Source organism: Phyllostomus discolor, chromosome 13 (assembly GCF_004126475.2).
Source record: "Phyllostomus discolor isolate MPI-MPIP mPhyDis1 chromosome 13, mPhyDis1.pri.v3, whole genome shotgun sequence".
NCBI lineage: Eukaryota > Metazoa > Chordata > Mammalia > Chiroptera > Phyllostomidae > Phyllostomus > Phyllostomus discolor.
This window is the reverse complement of record NC_040915.2, coordinates 11416052-11443873: the sequence shown is the minus strand read 5'-3', so window position 1 is coordinate 11443873 and position 27822 is coordinate 11416052. Positions and strand designations below refer to the sequence as shown.

At 42.8% G+C, this 27822-nt stretch overlaps 1 protein-coding gene and 1 pseudogene across 1 annotated transcript; both read left to right on the top strand.

Annotated features, from left to right (window-relative positions):
- Positions 1 to 75: 75 nt before the first annotated feature.
- On the top strand, positions 76 to 27538 carry GFRA3 (GDNF family receptor alpha 3). The gene is made up of 8 exons (XM_036014025.1): positions 76 to 593; positions 12641 to 12913; positions 19704 to 19796; positions 21081 to 21393; positions 25855 to 25958; positions 26120 to 26254; positions 26641 to 26720; positions 26925 to 27538. The coding sequence occupies exons 1-8, from the start codon at positions 515 to 517 to the stop codon at positions 27012 to 27014; spliced, it is 1167 nt and encodes a 388-aa protein (XP_035869918.1). The 5' UTR covers positions 76 to 514; the 3' UTR covers positions 27015 to 27538.
- Positions 9608 to 10193, top strand: LOC114510330 (annotated as a pseudogene).
- Positions 27539 to 27822: the final 284 nt, after the last annotated feature.

The window sequence follows — 27822 nt, the reverse complement described above, 5'->3', positions numbered from 1 at the left end:
ATATACCAGAAATGTAAGTGCCCTAGTGCTGGTTTGTTCAAGTTGTATTACAAGATTTCACTTGTGACGGTTGTTCCTTGGGGGAGTGGGGTGGAGTGGGGTGAAATGGGGTGAGGAAGGGTGCTGCTTTTTTTTTTTTGGTAGACATGGAGAATCCCCCAAATCTCCAGCGGTAGCTTTCCCAATATCCCTCAGGCGGGAGTCGACAGCAAGTTGGTCACCACAGTCTTCTAGCCGCTCCTGCTCCTAGGGCACTTGCCTTCCTCCGCCCCAATGCTGGGGCTTTCTCCAAACTGTAGAAAGCGCGGGGCATTTGTCCACTTCGGAGTTGGAGGGCGGCGCCCAGGACCCTGATGGGAGAGTTGGCGCCTTCTGTGCGAGGAGGGGCGGAAGGCATTGGTGGGAGGCGCAGGGGAGGGGCCCCCAGCTTGCAGAGCTCCAGTGTGAGGAGTGAGGGGAGCGCGGAGAGGTGCACGCAGAACGCCCCAGGGGCAAACTCCGTGCGTACCCCGCCATGGCGCACCCCAAGAACCTGCTACCAGCGCTGTTCGTGCTCCTGCTACTGCTGCTACCGTCGCCGTTGCTCGGAGCCGGTGAGTGCCCTCTGTGCCTACACCCAACCTGCTCGGGTCAGTGCATTTGGGGTGGCGGGGGGGGGGGGGGGGGGAGGAGGGGAAGGAGGGGAGAGTGTAAGCAAGGACCTGTCAGCACTGCTCAGACACCACATGGTCACCTGGTCCCGGCTGGTTACCTGGTCCCGGCTGTCCATCCCTCTGAGCCTGAGGACCTAGAGGAGGGAGCCCGGGGTGCCAGGAAGGGGCTGGGTCCCATGCCTGATAAAGTGTCCGAAGTGTTGTAGATTGAATCGAATGCAATGGCCAGGGCACCCAAACATCTGCTAGTTCCTGGTTCCTCTCTCCGCTCTTTTGTGGCGTATCTGCACAGTCACAGAAGCGCCCACAGCCAGAATACTTCCACAACAGCATCTGTAGGAGGTGGGGAGATCTCCATTTGTTCCACGTGGGCTTCATCTCTCACACCCTCTGTAAGGACTGGAGAAGCAGATACTAGGTAAAGAGGAAAGAAAGTTACTGTTAGAACCGACTTGAAACAAATTAGGTTTGTAAATTGCTGCCAGGACATGCTAACACCGTTATTTGGTTGTATTGCTGAGAATATTGCTCACCACCAATGTACCCCTCTTAAGGATATATTTTTTGTACTATTTTGGTTAGAGGAGAAAACTCACAATTGGGCAAGATGGTTTTTCCTTACAAGCTGCCAAGCAGTGCCTTGCTCTGTTACTGATAAACAATTGATATTTTGTGGAATATGTAGTTCAGGACCTCATTTCTGAACCATGTCATTGCCTTAAGGAAGGGCAGCCTGGGATTCATGATCCCAGGGAATGGGCCCGTGGCCTTTTGGAGTGGGATGGGTACTTGGAACCTCATTGTGGGGTTCCTGCCCAGAGCCTGAGTGGAGGGAATACTAAGGCAGAGACCATGCATGGACCGTGACCTGCATCCACAAGGGAAGTACTAGAGAAATGCAATCTTGGCTGAAAGACAGATACGGAAGGAAGGAGGGTAGGGACTAGCCCATGCAGGCTGGCTCCAGCAGTAAATCAGGGCAGCAAGACTTCACTCATCTGATTTGACCACTCAGGACATTTCACTAACCCTAACAGTATGGCTGCCTGTCAGGATCAAGGATAAATATGGGGCAACTTTTCCTCACCTTCTGTTGAGTCACAATGCTCCTAAATTCACTGCTGCTCAGACTTAAATGATCAGCTTAGAAATTGGAGAGGTTTACATTTGCAAATAGTTACAACTCAATATTTAGTTCAATTAAAGCAATGAGACTTGGACCTGCTACATTTCTTTCAGCAAGTGCTGATTGGGTTCCTACCAGAAGTAACATCTTAAACATTTAGTATTTCTCAAACTATTTAAAATCACATCCTCTTTTTGGTGAAGATTAAAATCTCATGCCTTTCTTAAATATCTTTTGAAACTTCAGAAGCTATGCTTTCTATCTTTCACTTATACAGTTATCAAATATGCTATTTTTGAACCACATATTCCATTTGAAAATTCTGATATACCCCTAAAAGGGGCCTAATATCTCTCTTCTTTATCCCCTCCATTCAGAAGCTCTGGTTTAATCCAGTCCTCTCATCTTATGTTTGTGAAGCTAAGGTCCAGAAAGTGAATTAAATTGCCCTATGTAGAGCTAGGACTAAGGTTTGGCAAGTGAAGGAGCTGCCAAGAAACTCAGTAGTCAAGATGAAGAATATTTTAATGTAATATTTAAAAATATATTTTATTGATTATGCTATTACACTTGTCCCATTTTCCTCCCTTCATTCTCCTCCATACCACCTCCCACCCACATTCCCCACCTTGAGTTCATGTCCATGGGTTATACATATAAGTTCTTTAGCTTCTACATTTCCCATACTATTCTTACCTTCCCACTGTCTATTTTCTACCTACCATCTATGCTACTTATTTTCTGTACCTTTTCCCCCTCTCCTCCTCCCATTTCCCTGTTGCTAACTCTCCATGTGATCTCCATTTCTGTGGTTCTGTTCCTATACTAGTTGTTTCCTTAGTTTTTGTTTTTGTTTTAGGTGTGGTTGTTAATGATTGTGAGTTTGCTGTCATTTTACTGTACATGTTTTTTTATCTTCTTTTTCTAAGGTAAGTCTCTTTAACATTTCATATAATAAGGGCTCAGTGATGATGAACTCCTTTAACTTGACCTTATCTGAGAAGCACTTTATCTGCCCTTCCATTCTAAATGGAAGCTTTGCTGGATAGAGCAATCTGGGATGTAGGTCCTTGTCTTTCATAAATTAGAATACTTCTTTCCAGCCTCTTCTTGCCTGTAAGGTCTCTTTTGAGAAATCAGCTGACAATCTGATGGGAACTCCTTTGTAGGTCACTGTCTCCTTATCTCTTGCTGCTTCTAGGATTCTCTCCTTCTTTTTTACCTTGGCTAATGTAATTATGATGTGCGTTGGTGTGTTTCTTCTTGGATCCAACTTCTTTGGGACACTCTGAGCTCCCTGGACTTCCTTGAAGTCTATTTCCTTTGCCAGATTGGAGAAGGTCTCCTTTATTATCTGTTGAAATAACTTTTCCACTTGTTGCTCTTCCTCTTCCCCTTCTGGTACCCCTATAATTCAGATGTTGGAATGTTTCAAGATGTCCTGGAGGTTCCTAAGCCTCTCTTCATTTTTTTGAATTCATGTTTCTTCATTCTTTTCTGTTTGGTTGTTTCTTTCTTCCTTCTGGTCCACTCCATTGATTTGAGTCCCAGTTTTCTTCCCATCACTATTGATTCCCTATGCATTTTCCTTCATTTCACTTAGCGTAGCCTTCATTTGTCCATCTAATTTGTGACCAAAATCAACCAATTCTGCGAACATCCTGATCACCAGTGCTTTGAACTGTGCATCTGATAGGTTGGCTATCTCTTGGTCCTTAGTTGTATTTGCTATGGTGCTTTGATTTGTTTTTCCGTTTGGACCTTTCTTTCTTTTCTTTTTTTTTTTTTTTGGTCTTGTCACACCTGTAAGGTATGAGGGGTGGAGCCTTAGGTGTTCACCAGGGCAGGGCAACCCAGTTGCTGGATTGAGGTGCTGTATGTGGGGGCGGGGTCTTAGGGGGAACAATGGCGCTTGCTCCTCTCTCTGTCAGATTTCAGTCCCTTCCATGGTTTCCCCCAAGCAAACTGGGCCTTTCTGGTGCTGATTCCATGTGGGTGAGTTTGTGTGCATTGTAGGACTCTGTGGGTCTCTCCAGTGAACTCTCCTGTGAGGCTGGGAGTTCCTCCCAGCACCTCAACTCCCACAGGTGTTTTCAATTGGTGTTTTGAGGCTTTATTTACCGGTGCTGGAATCCTGGGTTACTTGGTCTGTCTCACTCCTCAGTTTCATCTGGTTTATCTGTGCACGAATGTGGGACTGCCCCATCAGCCAGCTGCCTTGTGTGTTGTGCCTGCTCCACAGTCCGCCACCTCTCTCGGCCTGCCCGCTGCCACCTTGCATGCCCAGGATCTGCCAGCCACTGCTTTTTTTTGTGGTGACCCCTCTCTGCCTGGCCTCCTGATTTCACCCCTCCTACCGGTCTGGATGAATGTGTCTACTTTAACTCCGTGGTTGTCAGACTTCCATACAGTTCAATTCTCTGTCAGTATTGGTTGTTTTTTTGTTTCTAAATTTTTGTTGTCCTCCTTTGGGTTGTGCAAGGAGGCATAGTGTGTCTACCTATGCCTCCATCTTGACCAGAAGTCTGCAATATTTTTTAAAATAAAAATTAATGCCAAAAAGCCCGTGATGAACAACATATTAAAATTTTAACTAAAAAGACAAATGATGTCATGCTGAGGCATATTGGAGCTTGAAGCAAAAGGAAAATTCAATAATACTGATCTTGTCTTTATGCATTGAATATAGCACCGATTCTTTTTTTTATTTGTTCTGTTACAGTTGTCCCAATTTTCCCCTGTTGTTCTCCCTGTCCCCCAACCTCCATTCCCACAGTCAATCCCCACCCTGTTTTCTGTGTCCATGGGTCATTCATACTTGTTCTTTAACTATGTCCTTTTCTTATTTTCTCCCTTATACCACCCCTCTCCTGCTTCTGGTCCCTGTCATTTTGTTCCTTGTTTCCACCGCCTCTGGTTCTATTTTGCTCATTTATTTGTTTAGTTCATTAGGTTCCTGTTTTAGGTGAGATCATATGGTATTTGTCTTTCACCACCTGGCTTATTTCACTTAGCATAATGTTCTCCAGTTCCATCCATGCTGTCACGAAGGGCAGGAGCTCCTTCTTTCTGTCTGCTGCGTAGCATTCCATTGTGTAAATGTACCACAGTTTTTGATCCACTCATTTACTGACGGGCACTTAGGTTGTTTCCAGCATTTGGCTATTGTAAATTGTGCTGCTATGAACATTGGGGTGCGTAGATTCTTTTGAATTGGTGTTTCAGGATTCTTAGGGTATAATTCCAGCAGTAGAATCACCAGGTCAAAAGGCAATTCTATTTTTAGTTTCTTGAGGAAATTCCATATTGTTTTCCACAGTGGCTGCATCAATCTGCATTCCTACCAACAATGTACTAGAGTTCCCTTTTTCCCTTTTCTTCGCACCCTCGCATACTTGCCAGCACTTGTTGTTTGTTAATTTGTTTATGATGGCCATTCTGACCAGTGTGAGGTGGTATCTCATTGTGGTTTTAATTTGCAACTCTCTGATGGCTAGTGATGGTGAGCTTTCTTTCATATGCCTATGGGCCTTCTGTATGCCCTCTTTGGAGAAGGGTCTGTTCAGGTCCTTTGCCCATTTTTTAAATTGGATTGCTTTTCTTCCTGGCATTGAATCATATGAGTTCTTTATATATTTTGGAAATCAAACCTTTGTTTGAGATATTATTGGCAAATATGTTTTCTCATGTGGTTGGTTCCCTTTTCATTCTGATGATGTTTTCTCTTTAAAATTTTAAAAAGATTTTATTTATTTATTTTTAGAGAGAGGAAGGGAGGGAGAGAAACATCAGTGTGTGGTTGCCTTTCATGCACCTCCCACTGGGAACCTGGCCCACAACACACACATGTGCCCTAGACTAGGGATCGAACCGGCAACCCTTTGGTTCAAAGGCTGGCACTCAATCCACTGAGCCACACCAGCCAGGGCTGATGATATTTTCTTTAGCTGTGCAGAAGCTTTTAAATTTGATTTAGTCCCATTTGTTTATTCTTTCCTTTATTTCCTTTGCCCTATTGACAAAAATATTGCTGGGTGGGATATCTGAAATTTTACTGCTTATGTTTTCCCCTAGGACTTTTATGGTGTCATGGCTTATGTTTAAGTCTTTTATTCATTTTGAGTTTATTCTGGTGTATGTTGTAAGTTTGTGGTCTAGTTTCATTTTTTTGCATGTCCCATTCCAGATCTTCCAGCACCATTTGTCGAGGAGCCTAGTTTTACTCCATTTTATGCCTCTGCCCTTTTTGTCAAATATTATTTGATTATAGGTTTATTTCTGGGTGCTCTATTCTTTTTTTGAAACAAACTTTTTTTTTAACCATACAGTTTTTTGAAAAATATTTATTTATTTATTTTTAGAGAGGGAAGGAAGAGAGAGAGAGAGAGAGAGAGAGAGAGAGAGAGAGAGAGAGAGAAACATCAATGTGCAGTTGCTGGGCGTCATGGCCTGCAACCCAGGCATATGCCCTGACCAGGAATCGAACCTGCCACACCTTGGTTCGCAGCCCGCGCTCAATCCACTGAGCTACACCAGCCAGGGCCTGGGTGCTCTATTCTGTTCCATTGATCTGTGCGTCTGTTTTTATGCCAGTATCAGACTATTTTGATTATGGTGGCCTTGTACTATAGTTTAATATCAGGTATTGTGATCCCTCCTACTTGGTTCTTCTTTCTCAAGATTCCTGCAGCTATTCAGGGTAGTTTTTGGTTCCATATAAATGTTTGAAATATTTGTTCTAAATCTGTGAAATATGTCATTGGTATTTTAATAGGTATTGCATTGAATCTTTAGATAGCTTTGTGTTGTATGGGCATTTTAATTATGTTGATTCTTCCAATCCATGAACACAGTATATACTTCCTTTTTTTTGTATCTTCCTTAATTCCTTTCTTTAGTATTCTGTAAGTTTTCTGAGTACAGGTCTTTTACCTCCTTGGTTAGTTTATTCTTAGGTACATTATTTTTCTTGTTGCTATAGTAAATGGGATTTTCTTCCTACTTTCTGTTTCTGATATTTCATTGTTGGTATACAAAAATTCCTTCCATTTATGAATATTGACTTTGTATCCTGCTGTTTTGCCAAATTCACTTATTAGGTCAAGTAGTTTTTGGTGGAGCCTATGTGGTATAGCATCTATTCTCAAACTCTAAGGTGGATATTACTCACCAGTGAACTTGCTAAAATTCAGATATCTGGGCTTTATCACTAGAGATTCTGATTCAGTAATTCTTGGATGAGGCTCAGAAATCTGCATTTTAATAACTAATTGAATTGATTTTTGTGTGATTAGAAAAGCAGGTTAGACTAACTAAACTCTGAGGCCCCTCCTAATTTTGGGACTCTGATTGTAAGTAGAGGGAAGTCACCCAGAGAAGTTATAGAGGTGGCTCACAGATTGTCTCTGTTAGCTGGCTACTTCTTTGTTTTCAAGTACATTTTATTGATTATTAAAGTACATGTTATTACAGTTGTCCCAGTTTTCCCCTTTACCCACCTCTGCCCAGTATTCCCCTTCCCTCCAGCAATCCCCCACCCTTAGTTCATGTCCATGGGTCATGCATGTAAGTTATTTGGCCTCTCCATTTCTTTTACTATTCTTAACATGCCCCTATCTCTTTTGTTCCTACCAATGATGCTTCTTAATCCCTGTACCTTTTCCCCCATTCTTTCCCCTCCCCCTCCCTGCTGATAACCCTCTATGCGACCTCCATTTCTAGGATTCTGTTCCTGTTACAGCTGTTTATGTTTTTGTTTTTTAAGATTCAATTGTTGGTTGTTGTGAGTTTGTTGTCATTTTATGGTTCATAGTTTTGATCTTTTTTTTCTTAGATAAGTCCCTTTAACATTTTATATAATAAGGGCTTGGCGATGATGAACTTTAGCTTTACCTTGTCTGGGAAGTTCTTTATCTGCCCTTCCATTCTAAATGATAGCTTTGCTGGATATAGTAACCTTGGTTGTAGGTCCTTGCTTTTCATCACTTTGAATACTTCTTGCCAGTCCTTTTTTTCCTGCCAAGTTTATTTTGAGAAATCAGCTGATAGTCTTATGGGTAAGCCTTTGTAGGTAACTCTCTGCTTTTTTCTTGCTGTCTTTAAAATTCTCTCTTTGTCTTTAACCTTTGACATTTTAATTATAATGTGTTTTGGTGTGGCCCTCTTTGGGTCCAACTTGTTTGGAACATTCTGTGCTTCCTGGACTTGTATGTCTATTTCCTTTGCCAAAATAGGGATGTTTTCTTTCATTATTTTTTCAAATAAGTTTTCAATTTCTTGTTTTTCCTCTTTTACTTCTGGCATCCCTATAATTTGGATGTTGGCACATTTGGAGATGTCCCAGAGTCGTCTTATTCTCTCCTTGTTTTTTGTTTTTGTTTTTGTTTTGATTTTTGTTGTGGGTTTTTTTTTTTTTTGCATTCTTATTTCTTCATTATGTAGTGGTTGACTATTTATTTCTTCCTTATGTTCCAAATTGTTGATTTGAATTCTGGCTTCATTCCCCTCACTGCTGGTTCCCTGTGAAATTTTTTTTTTCACTGAAAGTAGACTTAATTTCTCCCATTATGTTGTTTCTGTACTTAATGTGTTCTCTGAGCATCCTGATTGCCAGTGTTTTGAGCATCTGATAGTTTGGCTATCTCCCTTTTGCTTAGTTCTTTTTCTGGGGTTTTGTTCTGTTCTTTCATTTGGGCCATATTTCTTTGTGTCCTCAATTTGGCAACCTCCCTGTGTGTGTTTCTGTGTAATAGGTAGAGCTGCTTTTATTCCCTGTCTTAGTAGGATGGCCTATGTAGAAAAGGCACCTGTAAATTTTGTGGGGCAGAGCCTTAGGTAATTGCCAGGGTGGGGCAACCCACTGCACCACTTTGTGACTCTGTGTGGGGAGGGCTCAGAGAGGGGACAATGCCATTGCCTGGCTTCTTACCACATTTCCAGTCACTTCCCCCACTCCCTATATGTGGCTGGCACCCTACCAGCTGCTGCCCTGGTGGTGAAACCCAGAGTGGGTGGATTTGCGTATGCTCTAAGTTCATACTGGCTCTTTAAGTGGCAAAAATCCAGCAGTTTCTTCTGCCACCCCAACCCCCATTTGGTTTTTACAGCCAGAGGTAATGCAGTTTATCTTGCCATGCTGGAAACCTGGGCTTTTTGGTTTGGCCTGGGTCTGGGATCACTGGCTCCCAAGGTATCCCTCCTAATTTTTATCCACCATTTGTGAATGTGGGATTGTCTGTTCCACTGCCACTGCTGCCACCTCTCTGCACCACACCACCTGTCCGCCTGTTTCTGGGACTCTGACCTTCCTGTTCATCTGGATGAATGTAGCTTCTTTAAATCCTTGGTTGTCAGACTTCCATACAGATTGATTTTCTGGCAGTTCTGGGTGTTTTTTGTGTGTTGAGATCTGGTTGTAATTTTTCTATGGTCGTGCAAGGGGACAAAACGTGTGTACCTATGCCTCCCTCTTTACTAGAAGTCTATCTGGCTATTTCTTAATAGGAGCCCACAAATACTAGGCACTGGTGACAGAGTAGCAATGAGATAAACATGGAAGTCTAGAGGGGGAGATAATCAGAAAAAATTAAGTAAAAGAAAATCAAGTGGTGATAAGTGCTATGCAGAGATTTGAAGTAATAATGTGTTAGAGTAGTTAGGGGGTTATTTTACATCCATTGGTTGGGGATGGCCTTTCTGAGATGGCATTAAACTGCAAACTGAATTACCAGAAGGGAACAGCCATGTGAAGATCAGGGGAAAGAGCTCTCCAAGCAGAAAGAAAGACTAGGATGAAAACTCTAAAGTGGACACAAGCTTGTCTTATTCAATGGCATCCAGAGAAAAGGTTAGTGTGGACAGAGGGGAGTGGGAAAGGAAGAGAGGACCAGGAGGTGAAATTAAAGAAGTGGGCTTTTTGAGGAAGATGGGGTTGCTGCTGCAGCTCAGCCCACTTCTGCTCCTGACTCACCAATGTTCACTCTCAATGAGAAACAAGTCCATCAGGAAGCCAAGCCACAGATACTGAAAAGACATCTGTGGAACCAGAGGTAGAGATTCTCTGAATTAGAATAACTCTGACCAGCCAGGATGTACAGTCCTTGGAGAAAGTGTGTGTGTGTTGACTTGATCAGAGGTGCAAAGGAAAAGAATCTCAAAGTGAAAGGACCAGTTCAGGTGCCTACCAAGACTCGGAGAATCACTGCAAGAAAAGTCCCTTTGGGGAGCGTTCTAAGACTTGTGATCAATTTCAGATGAGGATCCACAAGCCACTCACTGACTTACACGGCCCTTCTGAGATTGTAAAGCAGATTACTTCCATCAGTACTGAGACAGGAGTTGAGGTTGAAGTCATCATTGTAGATGCTTAAATTAACCTTTTAAATAAATAGACTATCAGTTGTTAAAAAAAATCAAAGAAAAAGTGTGCAGGGACCACATCTTACAAGGTTTTTTTAAAGCAGGGTACATAATAGAATTATGTTACATTGAATGGAATGCTATATAGCAACAAAAATAAGCTATTTACAAGTACACTTAACAGTATGGGTGAATTTCATAAACATAACACTTGAGCTAAAGAAGCCAAGACACCAAAAGCACATTTTGTATGATTGAAAAATAGGAAAAATTAATCTCTAATGTTAGAAATAAAGATGCTGGTTTCCTTGGGGGAGATGGTGACTGTCAGAAGGCCTTCAGGGTGTTGGTAATGTTCTGGTCCTTTGCCTGTCTGGTTACACAGGTGTATTCAATTGGAAATTCATTGAATTGTATTTTTTTGATTAATGTACTTTTCTGTATGTTATACCTCAGTAAAAAAATTATTACCAAACATGATATACAAATGGCTACTGTGAAAATATACTCAACATCATTAGTTATTAGGGAAATTCAAATGAAAACCATAATGAGATACCACTTCACACCCATTAAGATAGCTATTTAAAAAAAATAACAAGAGTTGGCAAGTATATGGAGAAATTGAAACCCTTCTGTATTTCTAGTGGGAATGTGAAAAGGTACAGCCACTATGGAAAATAATTCAGCAGTTTCTCAAAAAGTTAAATATAGAATTATCATATGACCCAGCAATCCACTCCTAGGTGTATACCCAAAAGAACTAAATACAAATATTCAAGCAAATACTTGTACATGAATGTTTACAGCAGCACTACTCACAGTAACCAAAAGGAAACAACCCAAATGTCCATCAATTGATATATGGATAAACAAAATGTATATCCACTCAATGAAATATTGTTCTTCTATAAAAAGGAATGAAGTACTGATACATGTTACAATGTGGATTAACCTTAAAAACAGTGTTAGGTGAAAGAAGCCAGATATAAAAGATTTAACATTTTATTATTCCATTTACATAAAATATCTAGGAAAACAGATAGAGACAGAAATCAGTTTAGTAGTTGCCAGCAACTAGGAGGAAGGTAGAACAGTGTGTTTAGTGGGCATGGGTTTCCTTTTGATGTGAAAAAAATGTATTGAAATTAGATGGAGGTGATGGTTTACAACAATCACGAATGTACTAAATGCCACTTAATGGTACCCTTTAAGATGATTAATTTTAGGTTGCATAAACTTTTTAAAGATTTTATTTATTTATTTTTAGAGAATGGAAAAGGGAAGAAGAAAGAGAGGGAAAGAAACATCAATGTATGGTTGCCTCCCGCATAACCCACACTGGGGACCTGGCCCTCCCTAAACCCAGGCATGTGCCCTGACAGGGAATCGAACCAGTGACCCCTTGGTTCACAGGCCCATGCTCAATCCACTGAGCCACACCAGCCAGGGTGCATGAATTTTATTTTTATAAAAATATTTCCCAAGCAAATATTTTCATTAAAAAAGTTGGCTGCAACAACAACAAAGTAGTAATTGTGTGAAGTGAAGGATATGTTAGCTAATCTTACTGTGATAATCATTTCACTATACATGTGTATCATATCATCACTCTGTACACCTAAACCACACAATGTTATATGTCAATTATATCTCAATAAAGGTGGAAAGCAGAAAAGGTGGGGTGAGTGGTTTAGAATGAATTTGGAAGATGGAATCAGAGAGACCAATGAATGAGTCTTGGCAGCAGTTCAGACAAGAGTTAATGGTGAGTAGAGCAAAAGAGGTAGTAATTGATGTGGAGAGGTGGACAGATTCCAGATATGTTTTGGAGCTGACAGGACTTGTTGGATTGAATGTAGGATGTGAAGGAAAGAGAAGAATTAAGAATGACTCCTAGATGTTTTGCCTTGAAAAACTGGGGGTATGATGGTGTTCTGTTACCCCTTGATAGGGAACCTGAGCCTTAGGATGCAGGGCCTTCCTCCATAGCTGAGCAATAGCCAACTTTGGTATTCCTGAGTGAGTGACAGAATCAGCAAAATCCCCCACCCTAGCCCCAACCCGTTCCCACTGTAAGGTATTTTAAGTGATGTCAGAATTATTGCTAGCTCTCATTAAGCATGCCCACACACATTCTCAACTCTCTGATTATGATGCTAGCTCCGCCCATGGCATAGCTCTGCCAAAAGCCCTCCTCCCTACATCTGACAGGGTCATCAGGTCATCTTTAAACAATTGTCCCCCTTCCCCTCACAGGAGGCTAAGCAGCCTTTCTTTAGACTCCCACTTCCTTCCTCTTGGGCTGGATCTGTTATCCACTCCTGTTAGGCTTCCTTCTCCCCACACTTATTCCTGAAGGCCTTTTGTACCACCGCAAGACTTTTCTGCCCAAAGCTTCACCTCAGCTCCTCCCCACTCTTCACCTTTCTTGAGGGCTTTGTACTCCCAGGTGGCTACTATGACCTTATGTGAGCCTTATTTGGTCTCTCTGCCTTCACAGGGAACATCCGCCCCACAGGGGGTCGGCTCATGAACAGCTGTATCCAGGCCAGGAAGAAATGCCAGGCAGATCCCACTTGTAATGCTGCTTTCCACCACCTGAATTCCTGCATCCCATCACCTGCAGAGGAACCTGCAGTTTCTGCAGACTGCTTGGAGGCAGCACAGCACCTCAGGAATAGCTCTCTGATGACCTGCACATGCCACCGGCGCATGAAGAACCAAACTACCTGCCTGGACATCTACTGGACTGTACACCCTGCCCGCAGCCTTGGTGAGGTCCCCATCCCAGAGTGGACTAAACTAGGGAAGATGGCTCTTAGGGTTGTCTTCTAATCCTTTATATATGAACCCATGGTAGATTTTGAGAGTGATGATAAATGAAGCTTTGTATGTGACATCAGTAAGAAATGGAGGGAGGTATTGCCAGTATCCTTTTGTGTTCCCCACCATTGCCTTCCCATCTCCCTATTTTCCCCTTTCTTATCTGATGACATGTAGCTGCCTCTTGGCAGAGATATGAACCAGGCTGAGGCCCAAGCTGAGGAGCTCTTGGAACAGAAGGGTATGGAGAAGAGATGGAGGAAAATGGTCTTAACCCATAAACAGGCTCCAAATACAATGTAATCCATAAATTTAGAGACTGGGAGGCAGCATCCTGGTCCAGCCTTTTACAGAAAAGGTACTCATTAGCTAGGAAATGATAAAAAGAGAGGGCACTGGAAGAGACGAAGAGAAGAACTTCCTTGGACTCCACAGACCCCTCTGTGTATTAGTCAGCTTTTATTGGACTATGCTGTAGTAACTTGTAGAACAAATAACTTGCAAAACAAAGGTTAATTCTTGCTTATGTTCCATGTTGGCTGTTTCATGTGTCCCCTTTGTTCTCAGATCCTAGCTGGAAGGACAGCCTCTATCTGGGATGTTCCCTTCTCACAGCAGAGGGAAATGAACAATGGCAGAACCATGCTATGGACATAAAAGCTCCTGCTCAGATTTTACATAAAATACTTCAGCTCACATTCCATTGATAAAACAAAACACATGGAGGGCAAACCTGACATCACTGGAGGGGAAGTGTACTCCTTCCACAGGGAGACATTGAAGATCAAATGGCAATAAGTGAGGATATATAATCTTACTGTGAGGGCAAAAATAATAAAACAATAATACAACCTTCACATCCCACCATTTAGTCAAAATATTCATTTTCCTCCCTTCCACAAGCAACATATACCAACACACTTTCCAAGAAACATGCCCTAAGAGTTCTACCCAAACATGACATCAGGTTCCAAGTCTAGGATTCTGTGATTATTTCTATATCAGGTGTGGATATGGCTCCTCTTTGATGCAGACACCGGCCCACGGTGTTCGTGTCATTATGGATGAAATGAGACATTCACATGGACTACCAAGTCTGGTGGAGGAAAAGGGACAATATGGCTTGTCTTTCAAGGGGAGCAAGAGCTGTGGCCTCTGCCATGACAGGCCTTTATTGAGTTTCTCCCCCCATTACATGATGGTCCTCATTTACTATGCACAGGTTCACTTTAGGTGGGTACCTTTTACAGAAGACAAAGGAGCCAATGCTGCTAATCACATCACAGAAGAGGGATATTTGCAAATGAAAAGGCAAAAGTAGTTGAACCGGTTACACTCATCCTTGGAAGGTTTAGCATGGTTTTTAGGAAGTTACTTTGCAGTAAATATCTGCCACTGGGGACTGGGCCCATGCCACACAGGATGGTCTACTACACTCTTGTTCTAGAAACTTATGAACTAAAAGACTGCTGGTCAAGATGGAGGCATAGGTAGACACACTATGACTCCTCAGGCAACCATAGAAACCCAACCAGAACCCAAAACAAATTGACACCCAGAACTGTCATAAAGTCAAGCTTTATGGAAGTCTGACAACCAAGGATTTAAAGAAGCTATATCCATCCAGACAGCTAAGAGGATGAGAGTCATGGAGATGGGCAGAGAGGCAGCAGCAGTGGTGGTGGCAGAATAGTGGGTCCCACATTCATGTACTATGGATAAAAATTAGGAGGGGCACCTTGGTAGTGAGCGATCCCAGCCCCAGGCCAGACCACACAGCCCAGGGTTCCAGCACCAGGAAGATAAACCCTCATTATGACTGGCTGTAAAGATCAGTGGAGATTGGGTGGTAGAAGAAACTGTTGGATTTTTGCTGCTTAAAGAGCCCACATAGAATTAGGACATACATAAACCCACCCACTCTCAGTTTCAGCAGTTAAAGGAACACCAGTAGCATACAGGAAACAGATGAAGTGACTGGAAATAGGATGAGTGCCAGGCAAACCTCCAGAAACCATGCAGTGGCATTGTCCCCTCCCTGAGCCCTCCCCACACAGAGCCACAAAGTGGTGAAGTGGGCTGTCCCACCCTAGCAATTACCTAAGGCTCTGCCCCACACAATTTACAGCCTTTTCTACATAGACCATGCTACTAAGACAGAGAATAAAAAGCAGCTCTACCTAATACACAGAAACAAACACAGGGAGGCTGCCAAATTGAGGACACAAAGAAATATGACCCAAATGAAAGAACACATCAAAACTCCAGAAAAAGAACAAAGTGAAATGGAAAGAGTCAAACTATCAGATGCACAGTTCAAAACACTGGTCATCAGAATGCTCAGAGAACTCAGTGAGTATGGCAAACACATAAGGGAAGAAATGAAGGCTACAACAAGTGAAATACAGAAACATTCACAGGGAACCAGCAGTGAAGAGAAGGAGGCCAGGGTTCAAATCAATGATTTGGAACATAAGGAAGAAATAAACAGTCAACTAGTATAGAATGAAGAAACAAGAATGCAAAAAATGAGGAGAGAATAAGAAGAATCTACAACATCTCTAAATGTGCCAACATCTGAATTATAGGGAAGGAGAAGAGGAAGAGCAAGGAATTGAAAACTTATTTGATAAAATAATGAAAGAAAGAGTTGTTATTTTGGCAAAGGAAATAGACATACAAGTCCAGGAAGCACAGAGAATTCCAAACAAGTTGGACCTAAAGAGAACCACAGCAAAACACATCATAATCAAAATGCAAAAGGTTAAAAATATAAAGAGAGAATCTTAAAGGCAGCTAGAAAAAAAAGCAGAGAGTTACCTACAAAGGAGTACTCATAAGACTATCAGTTGATTTCTCAAAAGAAACTTGGAAGGCTAGAAGGGACTGACAAGAAGTATTCAAAGTGATGAAAAGCAAGGACCTACAACCAAGATTACTCTATCCAGCAAAGCTATCATTTAGAATGGAAGGGCAGATAAAGAACTTCCCAGACAAGGTAAAGCTAAAGGAGTTAATCACTATCAAGCCATTATTCCATGAAATGTTAAAGGGACTTATTTCAGAAAAAGAAGATCCAAACTGTGAACATTAAAAGGTAACAAATTTACAACTGTCAACAACTGAATCTAAAACAACAACAACAACAAAAAACAACTATGCAAACAACCAGAACAGGAACAGAATAATAAGTATGGAAATCATTTGGAGAGTTATCAGCTGTGTGTGGGAAGGTGGAAAATGGGGGAAATGGTGTGGTGATTAAGAAGCTTCATTGGTAGGAACAAAATAGACGGGGATTTTTAGCAAGGAAATGGAGAAGCCAAGGAACTTACATGCAACACTCATGGACATTAACTAAGGGGGGCTTGCTGGAAGGAAGGGGCTTACCAAGAGGAGGGGGACAATGGGGGAAAAATTGGGACAACTGTGATAATATAATCAATAAAGTATACTTAAAAAAAAAAGAAAGGAAAAACCTAAAAAAAAAACAAGTACAGAAAAGAAAGAAAAGAAAGAAAAGAAAGAAAGAAAGAAAGAAAGAAAGAGAAAGAAAGAAAGAAAGAAAGAAAAGAAAGAAAAGAAAGAAAAGAAAAGGAAACAGAAACTTATGGACTAAGAAGACAAGTCATCTGCCTCCCATTACATACTCAATATATTTTAATGGAACAGGGACAGGAAAAACCATAACAGATAATTTCAGTAAGAAAGGGGAGGGATGGGAGGCACGCGGCAGACATTGATTCATAGCAACTCTGAAGGCTCACTGGACAAATGTCACAATATCCGTCTTCCTTGGAAGCAGTGGTTCTTTAATAAGGCCCTGTTTTTACTGCATGGGAGAGTTGCTCTACTCATTGTTCTCTAGAGCTCTTGGCCCAGCTCCCTGGGAGGTCCTTCTTTTTCTGTTACAATAAATCCTCACTCAATGTCATCAAGATTCTTGGAAGCTGGGACTTTAAGCCAAACAACATATAATGAAACCCATTTTCCCATAGACTAATTGATATAATAAGTTCTTACAGCACATATCGGGCCTCAAAACATCACCAGATTTCTAAATAAAGACCCAAAAACACTTATGATATTAAACATTGGAATAAATATGAGCTATACATACATTTAAAAAATATTAGTAAAAACAAGTAAGACAGTTATTTTCCAACCCATTTATTCTAGATCAGGGTTGGGAGTGACCCCAGCCTATACTGGCAGCTCAGGGTGCAAGGCAGGAATCCACCCTGGACAGGATGCCCTTCCATAGCAGGGCCACTCACACCCCCAGCCACACTCCCTCAGATTGGGACAGTGTACACACGCCAGTTCACCTAACGTGCATATATTTAGGATGGAGGAGGAAGCCAGAGTACCCAGAGAAAATTCCTGCAGACATGGAGAGACCTCCAACTCCATACAGACAGTTTCTTTGCTGGGAATGAATTTTTTTTTCCCTCATCAATGTTATAACAAAACAACATAGAAGACATAATTCAGACTGGCTGTGTTTTCTTTGGTTACGTCTGAACAGGGCGTGGAGACTCTGACCTCCTTGGGAACTGAGCATTATTTTCAGCTTGTTTTCTATCTGAAGACTATTAGGGCATTTTAAGTCTCAAATAGTCACAGTATCTTTTAATCCAAACTGGTGGCTCTTAGCAGTTCACTGTCTCAAAACATAATTTCTTTTTATACTTTGGTTTTCATCACCTCCTGTGCCAGTGATGGCCTTTTGTATCGTTCTTTTCAAGGCATGTGTCTCTTTCTAGACTGAATTAGAAGTACCCTTATCGGACTTCTGTGGGAGGGCCATTACCTTAGTCTTTTCCCCCTGACCTCATTTGTCCAACTGGCAGGATTTACTGGATACTGCTTTAGTCAATGAGAGATCCCCATGAAGGGAATAATAACTACAAACTTGATTTGGTCTTGCTCCAAGGCTGAGTTGTAATAGACCTTATTACTCAAAGCATTTTTTAATTTTATCTTTTACCATTTGAATATGAGAAGCAATTGCAACTTTTCTTAATCCTGTACTTCCCAAAATTTCTGGATTCTCCCTTTTCCATTTCTTCTCTTTTTGTAGACTGGCCAGTTCTTCTCTAAACTTTTGTCTTCCTTGGAGTACCTTGCCAAATGCAACTAATAGCAGTTAAGACATACTAGTAAACTTCTGCTTCTCAGCTTCTCATGTTTAAGCACAAGCTCATTCAGTACATTACCTTCTTCCAAGTTCACGACCCACTGCTCAGTCCCAAATACCATATATTTTTGACTATTTTTTTGTTCTTGCAGCACTCCACATTTTTAGTAAGAATGTGCTAGGTCATGCTGAACTAACAACCAACCAAGCCCACAATTTCTGTCTTTCAACAACAAAAATTTATTTCTTGCTCATGTTATACATCTGCTCCAGGCTTCTATGAGCTGACTTTGTCTTTGCTCTACCTGGCTTTTTCTTTCAGGGATCCAGGCTGGTAGAGGGAGATCGATAGCAGAACCAGGTGGTAGTTCTTCTCAGGTGTGATTTACACAACTTCACTCACAATGCACAGGCCAAAGCAAATCAAATGGCTGAGCCTGACAGTGGGCGGGGGCCTGAAAATCACATTGCAAGAGGTAGGAATGTGTCATTTTCCCACAGGATGGATAGGAAATAATTGGAAACAGCAATACAATTTACCACACTCCTTGTTTCCTGCTTTCCACTCCTCATCTTAATCCCTTCTGTTTCAGGACTTCCCCTGAGACTTTTCCTTGAATCTTCTCCTCCCACCACCTTTTCCCTTGGGAGCATCAGGTCTTCCCAACTACCCAAACTATCCTCTCCTGCTTGTCTAACATCATCCATATTCCTTTCCTCCAAGAGATGTGTTCAGAGTCTTATTGTGTGAAAACCCTGCAAGCTCACCTCTCTCACCTCTCTCTTCCAACAAGATTAACCAACATTTATTGAATACCTACCATGTACAATATATGAACTATGCAATGATTATATAAGACCCAGTAAGCCCCTTAGGAGTCCACAGCCTCTTGGAGGTGACTGATAAAATGTGTTTCCTTCAAGATCATTATTTCTCCCTTCTTTGCTCTTCTCCCTCAGGTTCAGTTTGGAACCTGGTCTCACTTCCACCTCCACAGCATGTAATGCTTCGCCATAGCCAAATGGTCAGGCCTGGAACAGACTCTATCACTGCCCCCTCTCCAGTAGGAAGAGAAAACAAGACAGAGTCCCTTTGCCTGCTCATGGACCCATAGGCAATATGTCTAGTAGTTAGGAGCCAAGATTCTGCAATCAGATAGTCGAGATTTCAAATCCCAGCTCCACTTCTTAGCTTATGTGAGCCTAAGTGAGTAGCTTAACTTCTCTCATCCTGTTTCTTCTGACCTACCCAAAGCCTTCTCAGGAGGATTAAATGAGATTGAATATATATTTAATGAGATCATTTTATACACACATATATACATTTTTTCACTTACACCATTGTGTCCATCACACAGTGTGCTCAGCATGGCGCCTTTACTATTCTCATCATTAAACCTAGGTTATTCATTGCACCCAGCCTATACTTGATGGCCGTGATTTTTTTCTCACTTCTGCAGAGCTTGCAGCTAGTTAGCAAGAGACTGTATTTTCCTTTTCTCTTAATGGGCTTTGAGGTCTGACTCAGCAGCCTTAGGCCCTCCTGCACCTGCCCCCAGAACCTTCCTCAGGACTCTGGTGCTCTCCACCTCCTCTCTAGGTGACTATGAGCTGGATGTCTCCCCCTATGAAGACACAGTGACCAGAAAACCCTTGGAAATGAATCTCAGAGAACTGAGCATGCTCAAACCAGGTGTGGAGGGCAAGTGGAAACTGTGGTGTGGGGGCTGGGCATGAGCCCCACTTGGGGAACACAGACTGGAGGGCCTGTGGGGGAAGAGCGTGCACCTGCCAGGTAACTAAAGCAGGATTGCATAGGGTGGGAGTCTGAGTTGTGGGGCATGGTCTGGTCTCATAAGAGTCATTCAGGAGTGATGGTCATTAGGGAAGCGTTCAAAGAGAGCCCATTAGGGCTCCCTAGTTCCAGAAGGTGGGTCTCTCTACAAAGGTTTGGTGGGAGTGGCAGCAGTCGCAGGAAAATGTGCTGAAATGGAGTATTTACCCTCATTCAAGGCAGCCACAAAAGTAGTTTTTTGTTTTGTTTTATTTTTTTCTTTTTGTCCCTGAAGACTAAGAAATGATTGTTTTCAACCATTTTAATGGGATGGGCGAGGTGCTGGGCAGGGAAAATGGTTAGAGAGAGTGTGACGCTTCAGGGATGTCTCAGGGTGGGGAGCCATCTGTCTGGCAAGGACTACAATGCATGTTTTTCAGGAAAGTGGAGCTCTTGCGTTAATTGGAAGGGAACACATGTGCACATGCACTACTGTCTGTGAGAAAGATGTAAGTGTTGTTATATAGTCTGTTACATTAGAATTTTGAGAGAAAAACGTAGAGATTTATACACAAACTCTCAGTTACTACAAGGAATCCAGGAATTTGCCTGTTTCAGTTACTCCATTGTTCTGACTGTTGGAATATTCTCTTAATAGAAATATCACCATAATTTCCCGAGATTCAAGACTATGAGAGACTTTTATGCATATATGAATCAATGAAAGACAGGCAGGTGATATTAATACTGAGCAGAATAGACAGACGTAAAACAAAACAAAAATCCTAAGTAGAATTTTGTTGCATTTGTTGCACAGTTCAGAAAGTTTTAGATTGTTATAGGGCCTCTAGCTTATTTCCACCATGAGATCTCATTCAATGCATAGGACTGAGGAAAGGGTTTTGGCTGAGCCTCTGGCTGCTTGAATTCTAGATAAATGAGCCTTAGATGTATGTGGCTTTTCTTTTTTTTTTTTTTTTAAACTTAGTCAGGCTGAGGAGTAGCATGAGGGAAGCTCACGAATACCAGACGTAGTTTGTGTGTAGAGGAGTGGCTTACTCAGGGCAGTCCTCCCTTTTCTTCCTACCCTCACTACCAATGCCTGTTAAATCAGAGGGTTGAGGAGAGGTGTGGAGGGTGTTTGGTTCCCAGGGGAAACTGGTTTTGCAGAGGATTGGTGACTTGGTGTCACTTCTTACACAGACTCGGACCTTTGCCTCAAGTTCGCCATGCTGTGCACTCTCAATGACAAGTGTGACCGCCTGCGCAAAGCCTATGGGGAGGCATGTTCGAGGCCCCACTGCCAGCGTCACACCTGCCTCCGGCAGCTGCGTGCCTTCTTTGACAATGCTGGGGCATCCCACGCACAGGGTCTGCTGTTGTGCCCGTGTGCACCTTCTGACCTGAGCTGTGGGCAGCGACGGCGCAACACCATTGCCCCCAGCTGCGCGCTGCCATCTGGGACCCCCAACTGCCTGGAGCTGCGGCGCCTCTGTCTCTCAGACCCACTGTGCAGGTATGGGGTTGGGGAGGTGGGTGAGGGTGGGCCAGGTAGGCAAGGGCAGGGCATGGTGCACACCACTCCCTCCAGGCGCCCTCAGTGGGAGGCAGGGTCCGACTCCCCAGGGTTCGTGGACTGACTTAACGATGTATCTATCTTCTGATATTTTATGAAACTCATTTCTCAAAAAGAACATATAGTATTTTCTTTGTGTAAAAACTTCAGAAAATATAAAAATATCACACAAAATCAGTTCAGTGGATTGAGCGCTGCCTGTGACCCAAAATGTCGCCAGTTGGATTCCTGGTTAGGGCATATGTCTGGGCTGCAGGCCAGGTCCCTGGCTGGAGGCAAGCTAAAGGCAACTGATAGATGTTTCTCTCCTTCTCTTTCTCCCTCCCCTCCCCTTTCTTTAAAAATAAATAAATAAATAAATAAATAAATAAATAAATAAATAAATAAATAAAATCTTTAAAAATCCATCACCTAAAGATAATCTGCCATACTTTGGGGGAGCAAATCCTTTTAGTCCTTTTTGTATATAGAGAAACAAAATTTGATATTCAAGGAATATATTTGCATCTTATATTGTATCTTTTTTTTTTTTTTTTCATTTACGGTGCGTATCTCATGAGCACTTTCTGGTGGAGGCAGTATGGAACAGTGGTGAAGACAGGCTCTGAAGTCAGACTGATCTGAATTTGTCCTGGGTCTGTGTGACCTTGGGCCCATCACTTAACCTAAAATTCCATCACTTCACCCAGCTTTCCACTTAGTCCTCTGTACAAACTGAGATAATAATATGGACTTCATAGGATTTTGGTGAGAGTTGAAGTACATAACTTATGGACAGTGCTTAATCTGCTGGTACAAAGTAAGTGCTCAGTAAATGGTGTTGCTTATTTTGTCATTTACTATCCTTTGACAACATGATTTTTTAATGATTTTTTAAAAATACATTTTATCGATTATGCTATTACATTTGTCCCATTTTCTTCCCTTCATTCCCCTCCACCCTGCACACCCTTTCCCACCCACATTCCCCCCCTTTAGTTCATATCCATGTGTCATAATTTCTTTAGCTTCTACATTTCCCATACTATTCTTACCTTCCCACTGTCTATTTTCTACCTACCATCTATGCTACTTATTTTCTGTACCTTTTCCCCCTCTCTCCTCCTCCCACTCCCCTTGTTGATAACCCTCCATGTGATCTCCATTTCAGTGGTTCTGTTCCTGTTCTAGTTGTTTGCTTAGTTTGCTTTTTGTTTTTGTTTTAGATGTGGTTGTTAATGATTGTGAATTTGCTGTCATTTAACTATACATGTTTTTTTATCTTCTTTTTCTTAGGTAAGTCCCTTTAACATTTCATATAATAAGGGCTTAGTGATGATGAACTCCTTTAACTTGACCTTATCTGAGAAGCACTTTATCTGCCCTTCCATTCTAAATGAAAGCTTTGCTGGATAGAGCAATCTGGGATGTAGATCCTTGCATTTCATAAATTGGAATACTTCTTTCCAGCCCCTTCTTGCCTGTAAGGTCTCTTTTGAGAAATCAGCTGACAGTCTGATGGGAACTCCTTTGTAGGTCACTGTCTCCTTATCTCTTGCTGCTTCTAGGATTCTCTCCTTCTTTTTTACCTTGGCTAATGTAATTATGATGTGCCTTGGTGTGTTCCTTCTTGGGTCCAACTTCTTTGGGACTCTCTGAGCTTCCTGGACTTCCTGGAAGCCTATTTCTGTTGCCAGATTGGGGAAGTTCTCTATTATTTGTTGAAATAACTTTTCCACTTGTTGCTCTTCCTCTTCCTCTTCTGGTACCCCTATAATTTGAATGTTGGAATGTTTCAAGATGTCTTGGAAGTTCCTAAGTCTCTCCTCATTTTTTTGAATTCATGTTTCTTCATTCTTTTCTGTTTGGTTGTTTCTTTCTTCCTTCTAGTCCACTCCATTGATTTGAGTCACAGTTTTCTTCCTATCACTATTGGTTTCCTGTGCATTTTCCTTCATTTCACTTAGCGTAGCCTTCATTTTTTCATCTAATTTACGACCAAATTCAACCAATTCTGTGAGCATCCTGATCACCAGTGCTTTGAACTGTGCATCTGATAGGTTGGCTATCTCTTAGTCACTTAGTTGTATTTGCTGTGGAGCTTTTGAGCTGTTCTTCCATTTGCGCCATTTTTTTTTGGTTTTGTTATGCCTGTAAGGTATGAGGGGCAGAGCCTTAGATGTTCACTAGGGCTGGGCAACCCAGTTACTGGATTGTGATGCTATATGTGGGGATCAGGTCTGAGGGGGAACAATGGCACTTGCTCCTCTCTCCGTTGTATTTCAGTCCCTTCCACGGTTTCCCCAAGCAAACTGGGCCTTTCTGGTGATGATTCCTGGGTGGTGGCTTGTGTATGTCTTAGGACCCTGTGCGTCTCCCCAACAAACTCTCCTGTGAAGGTGGGAGTCTCTCCAGGCACCTCAACCCCCACAGGTGTTTGCAATTGTTGTTTTGAGGCTTTATTTTACCATACTGGGGCCCTGGGTTGTGCAGTCTGTCTCTCTCCCCAGTTTCGCCTGGTTTATCTGCATGAGAATGTGGGACTGACTGGTCAGCCAGCCACCTTGGGCACTGTGCCCTGCTTCACAATCGCCGCCTTGCTGAGTCTTCCCATTGTCACCCTGTGCTCGGGGTCTGCCAGCCACCGCCTGTGCGCCCAGGGCCCACCCACTGCCATCTTGCATGCCCGGGGTTTGTCAACTGCTGCCTGTGTGCCTGGTACCACTGCTTTTTTTGCCATGACCCCTCTCTTACCTGAGGCCCGACTCCACCCCTCCTACTGGTCTGAATGAATGTGTCTATTTTAACTCCTTTGTTGTCGGACTTCCATACAGTTCAATTTTCTGTCAGTTCTGATTGTTATTTTGTTTATAAATTGTTGTTGTCCTTATTTTGGTTGTGTGAGGAGGCACAGTGTGTCTACCCACACCTCCAACTTGGCCAGAAGTTTGATTTTTTTTTTTTTTGTGGTTGCCTCTTGCATGCCCCCTTATAGGGACCTGGCCCACAACCCAGGCATGTGCCCTGACTGGGAATTGAATTGGCGACCCTTTGGTTTGCAGGCCAGTGCTCAATCCACTGAGCCACCCAGCCAGGTCAACAACTTGATTTTTAAGAGCCTACATTGTACTTCATTTTATGGATGTCCCATACTTTATTTAATCATTCTCTATTGTTGGATATTTAGGTTGTTTTCTAAATAATGCTGCATAGATATCACTCTTGTTTGTTAATCTTTGTGCACAAATATAATTATTGATTAGGATGTGTTGCTTTAAGTACCAATACCGAATCAAAGGGCATGAAGATTTGCAAGGTGTTTGCTGCATATTCTCCAGCCAAATTCTGACCTGGCTTTCCTCTGCCTTCTCAGGACAAAACACTCACCAAATTGAAGTTGTCATCCATTCAAGTGACATTGTTGGCAATGGAGTCATACCAACCTTGTTTTGCAATCTGGTTTTACCACTTACTTCTCTGTACCTTGGGCAAGTTATTTAACCTCTGAGTCCCACTTTCCTCTTCTGCAAAATATTACATAGTTAGAGCTCTCAATAATCACAACACTAATACTTACTAAGTACTTACTATGGTCTAGGTACTGTTTTAATACTTACCGTGTATTAATTAACTCATCTAAACCTCACAAGAACCCTGTAGGAGATGCTATTTTTATTTAATTTTTTTGTCATCCTCAGTTTACAAATGAAGAAGCCACAGAAGAGAAAGGTTAAAAATCCAAGTAGTAAGTCAAATTTGTGAATAAGGTTTGGAATGAAGTCTGGCCTAGAGTCAGTGCTGCTAACCTCTCTGCTACACTACCTATTATTGTGCTGCTAGCTAGTACTATAACATAACAAGTGCTGGACTAGATGTAAAGGTGTTGTTCCTTCCTTCAAGCAGTTTGCATTTGAGTGGGGGTGGCAGAGAAGTAAACCACCAATCTAACACAAAGCAAAATATAAGGAAAACTACAGGAATTTATACAGAGAAACATACTCAGAATTCTCTTATCCAAAAATAACTGACTTTACCTATTGTAGGATGAATGTTAATAATAACAATATCTAATGTTCATTAAACACTTCAAAAGTACCAGACACCATGCTAAGTGCTATATATACATTCTCATATTTCATTCTCACAAACACCCACAATCTTTATTTACAGTTGAAGAAACTGAGGTTAAAGAAGCTGTCTGAGATCTCCTAACTCAGGATTGTGGAGCCCAAATTCACAGTGCTATGCTGTGGGGACTGGGATGATTGTGCATTTCATTGTGACCACAGCAGACCTCACTGGGCCTAGCTCTGAAAGTAGAGGAGGATTTGGCATGAAGATGGGCCTGTCAACTACAGGGCCAGCAAAGGTGAAGGCTGCAGGCCAGACCCTTAAAGAAAGCTCTTGAATTTTTTCTTTCAGATCACGCCTGGCTGATTTTCAGACCCATTGCCATCCCAGGGACATCCTAGGGACCTGTGCTACAGAGCAGTCCAGATGTCTGCAAGCATACATGGGGCTGATTGGTGAGGCTAGAGGATGTGTGTAGGGAGCCCACAGGTTGGCCTTGGGGTAAGAATGCTGTGGCTACTGAACCCAGGTGGAGTGTTCCTGGGAAGGGTGAAGGAGGGTGGGAGCTGAAGCTGGCATTGGCCTAGGTTCTGACAGTTCCTTTTTCACCCCACAGGGACTGCCATGACTCCCAACTTTATCAGCAATGTCAATGCCAGTGTTGCTTTAAGCTGTACCTGCCGAGGCAGTGGCAACCTGCAGGAGGAGTGTGAGCGGCTGGAACAGTTTTTTTCCCAGAACCACTGTCTCAGTGAGTGTAGTCCATCTGCTCCCCCCATGGTGGTCAGGTCAGCTGGACCCAGGGAGAAGGAAAAGGATCAGCTCCATCCATCTCTTGCTGCCAGATCAGCCCCCTCCTCAGAATAGGTTTACATCCCTTAGCCTGGGCCTTTCTTCCTTCTCCTGCTCCCTAAATGACCCCCAAGCTGCCTGTTAAACCTATCTGGGCCCAGGGACACTCAGCACTATTCAGCTTAAGGAATAACCAAGCAGAACAAGACAATATCCCATTCCCACCTGCCACCTATCTACCCTCGTGCATCCCAGGGTTCCTGAGACATTCCTTATTCTGCCTTGGGAGCCTGAGAAATCTCCATCATCTGTCCGCTTCCAACCTCCCTTCTCTTTTCTTTTCAGCGACGGCCATTGCAGATCAGATGCGTTCGCACAGCAAACTCTTCTCCCAGGGCTCTACCTCACCTGGGAAGGAACTCCAGGTAGGGCCTCATTATTACACTCCTCATACCTTTACCAAACCATCTGGGGAAAACCCAGGTAAAGCAGACAAGAGGATGGAGGGGGTGACCTCGTTGTTGTCATGAATACTTTTGGCCTCTTATGGGCACTATAGGGGAAGGGGACATGACTGAGGCTGAGGTGATGAAGGGGGTGGAGCTGACTCCATTGCATTTCTTCCACAGAACAAAATCCTTGCTCTGAGGCCACAGCCATGGATGCTCTCTCTTTTCTCCTGCACTCTTACCTTGATTCTGCTCCCAAGTTCCTGGTAACTGGACTTCCCTGGGGCCCTCTTCCCCTCTACTACACCCAGCCTGACCTGCCACCTACAAGAAGTGAGGAAAGAATGGCATCAAGAAGGAGGTGCATGACAACATGACAGCCCTGACCCGCCCCTACCTCCCACCCCACATTCACACAATGGAAGCTGACTGGCTCAGTTCTCATTCCCTCCACTTCTTAGGAATTGGACCCCATGGTTTAGCCATATCTTCTGGTGGTGACCAGTTCTACTAAACTCTTTCCTGGTCCCTTCCCATCAGCATCACCAGGTTCTGACAAATCAGTCATTCTCTATTGCATTCAACAGGTAGTCAGGGCTGAGTGTTCTGAGGCAGCCTAGACTCCTCTCCCCTTGTCTCCTTCTCTAAATGGAGGGTGGGAACCTGCTGCATGTCCTGCTCTGGGATTCTACAGAACATCTGAGCTCAGAAGCTGGAACATTTAAACTTGGCTTTCTTCCTGCTATTGTCCCAAAGTTCTCCCTATCTCTTGGATCATAATTAAACATTTTGACGTAAAATCTTCCTCTCTTTCCACTTTCTCAGATTGTGAATTTATACAGAACTAGAGATTTTACAGATAGATGAGCACAGACCAGGTGATCAGGAGACACATCAACTCTGCCACCAAGTGCTATGTGACCTCAGGCAAGTCTCTCAGCCTCTCTGTGTGGCTTCCGACATGGAGTTGGAAGGAAAAAAATAGTTTATGTGAGGCTGTGGACCTGTATCTGTCCAAGCTCCAACCATTTCTGGGATAGTGCCTGGGATCTGCCACAGTGGCTTAGAAGGGGGGTGG